This window comes from Triticum dicoccoides, chromosome 6B (genome assembly GCF_002162155.2).
Source record: "Triticum dicoccoides isolate Atlit2015 ecotype Zavitan chromosome 6B, WEW_v2.0, whole genome shotgun sequence".
Lineage (NCBI taxonomy): Eukaryota > Viridiplantae > Streptophyta > Magnoliopsida > Poales > Poaceae > Triticum > Triticum dicoccoides.
In genome coordinates, this window is record NC_041391.1 from 429,228,371 (window position 1) to 429,230,282 (window position 1,912).

Here is a 1,912-nt window from a genome sequence, read left to right on the forward strand (position 1 = left end):
TGCTCAGTACTAGCATCAAGACACTTATATTCCTTGTGGTGTAAACTATTACCAACAAAGATGCATTCTTTGGATCGGAAAACAAGTTTTCTAGAATTATAGGGGCGAAGATGTGGCCAACACGCACAACCAAAAAATCTCAATATGGTGTAGCCGGGTTTGGCACCAAAAAGACACTCCATGGGAGAAACATTATCGATGACTAATGTTGGTAGACGATTGATAAGATAGGTAGTGGCGAGGAACGCATCATCTCAAAAGTGAACACAAGCATGTAGGCATGAGCAAGAAGAGCAAGTATGGTGTCCACAATGCATTGGTGTTTGTGTTCAGCTGCAGCTGGGTGTAGGGACATGAAAGGTGGTGTGCAGTGCCTTGAGCTTGAAGATATTTATGCAAACCTTGATATTCACCACCCAAATCAGATTGAATGCATTGATTATTTTTTTTCAATTAATAGACGTTCGACATGGCTTGAAAACAAATGAAAAATTTACTCAACACCAAATTTCACCAAAAATGACTACAGCAAGGAGCATAAGCACTTGAAACATTCAGTGTTCACCGTGCGCGTGGATGCTGCAATCCCTGGCGTCCTCTAAGCTCGTTGGCATGCCTTGCCATGACGCATGTGTCCTGCCCCACCTCCGTGCATCGTCCCGCTCCTGCTTCATGCGAGGGTTCGATGAAATCCACACTCCCCTCGAAGTCACTTCATCGTGGATCTTGGGCGTCTGTCGTTTCTGCTTCTGCTAATTCAACAACCCAGTCTGAAGTGGTGGTGCAGTCCGCTCTGGATCAGACTATGCTGCTGCAAAGCTGTCTGGCGCGGGTTGAAAGTTTTTTGGAGCGAGCGGTGGCTGCTCTGAGTGGACTCTCCGCTGTGCTGACTATGTTGAAGACTACTCTGACGTCGCATGCTCCTTGTGCAAACGGTGTTTGCTTTGGAGAGGACAAGGGGGCGGAGTTATTCGGATGTTTCTCCCCTCGTGGTGGAGACAATTCAGCATCGATGCCTACCTCGCCCCCAATATTGTCTTCCACTGAGGGCGAGTCCATGGCCGTTGTCGTGGCTCCGGTGTTGAAGATCATGCCTGAGCTTAGGGAGCTTTGTATGAGTCTGTCAGTGGAGAATATGAAAATGGACTCGTTGGCGACCTCATGCGAGGAACATGACTCATCTTTGCCATGTGTGCATCAAAAGAATGTGGATGCATGTGGTGTGTTGGCACCGGCTTTTGAGAGCCGCTTGGTGTCTGACCGCTCGACATCCGGCAAGACAGATGGTTGCCTCGTGAAGGTGAAATCAAAGAGAAACAAATGCAAGAAGTGTGACGGCAAAGAGAAGGCATACATGATTTCATTGATGGATAGTGCTCACATTCTCATGTCGTCATCGTTGCTTTGATCTTTTGAGTCATTGCCGTCGTCGTTGCTTTGATCTTCTGAATCGTTGCATAGATGTTCTCACCAAGTGTTGAGGGTTGTGAATATTGTGTGTTAGGAGCATTGGGTGGGCAGTGTGGTGCTTCGTGCTCCGTGAGTAGCCCTCTTTTGGGTTGTTTGTATCGGTTTTCGTACAGTTTTCCGTAAATTAACTGGGCAGTTCTCTTCTTCTTAATTAATCGATGAGGCAATTCTCTTGCCTCAGTTTCGAAAAAAAATATACTTTTACAGCCAGTGATTCATGTCTCGACAAAACTAATACTGCAGACATAAGACATTAAAAGGCACAACACTATGAGCACATAAAAATCTGATCACAAAGATGTAATGTTCGTTTTCAAACTTCCCTTCACTGGATGTTCCATTTCTGCTCCAAGGCACTGCATATTCGATTCAGGCAGCAGGCAGCACTGAGAGGGTAACCGCTAACTGCAAGAAAAAAGGTAATATGTCACTACAGTTCAAA

General features: G+C 45.9%; 1 protein-coding gene across 1 annotated transcript in view; it reads right to left on the reverse strand.

Annotated features, from left to right (window-relative positions):
* Nucleotides 1–1,590: 1,590 nt before the first annotated feature.
* The window catches only part of LOC119324536 (ribosomal RNA small subunit methyltransferase nep-1-like), a 3,640-nt gene continuing 3,318 nt past the window's right edge, over nucleotides 1,591–1,912 (reverse strand). The window contains exon 7 of the mRNA XM_037598318.1: nucleotides 1,591–1,875. Within this exon, the coding sequence (XP_037454215.1) occupies nucleotides 1,796–1,875 (80 nt within the window). The 3' untranslated portion in view covers nucleotides 1,591–1,795. The remainder of the gene's footprint in view (nucleotides 1,876–1,912) is intronic.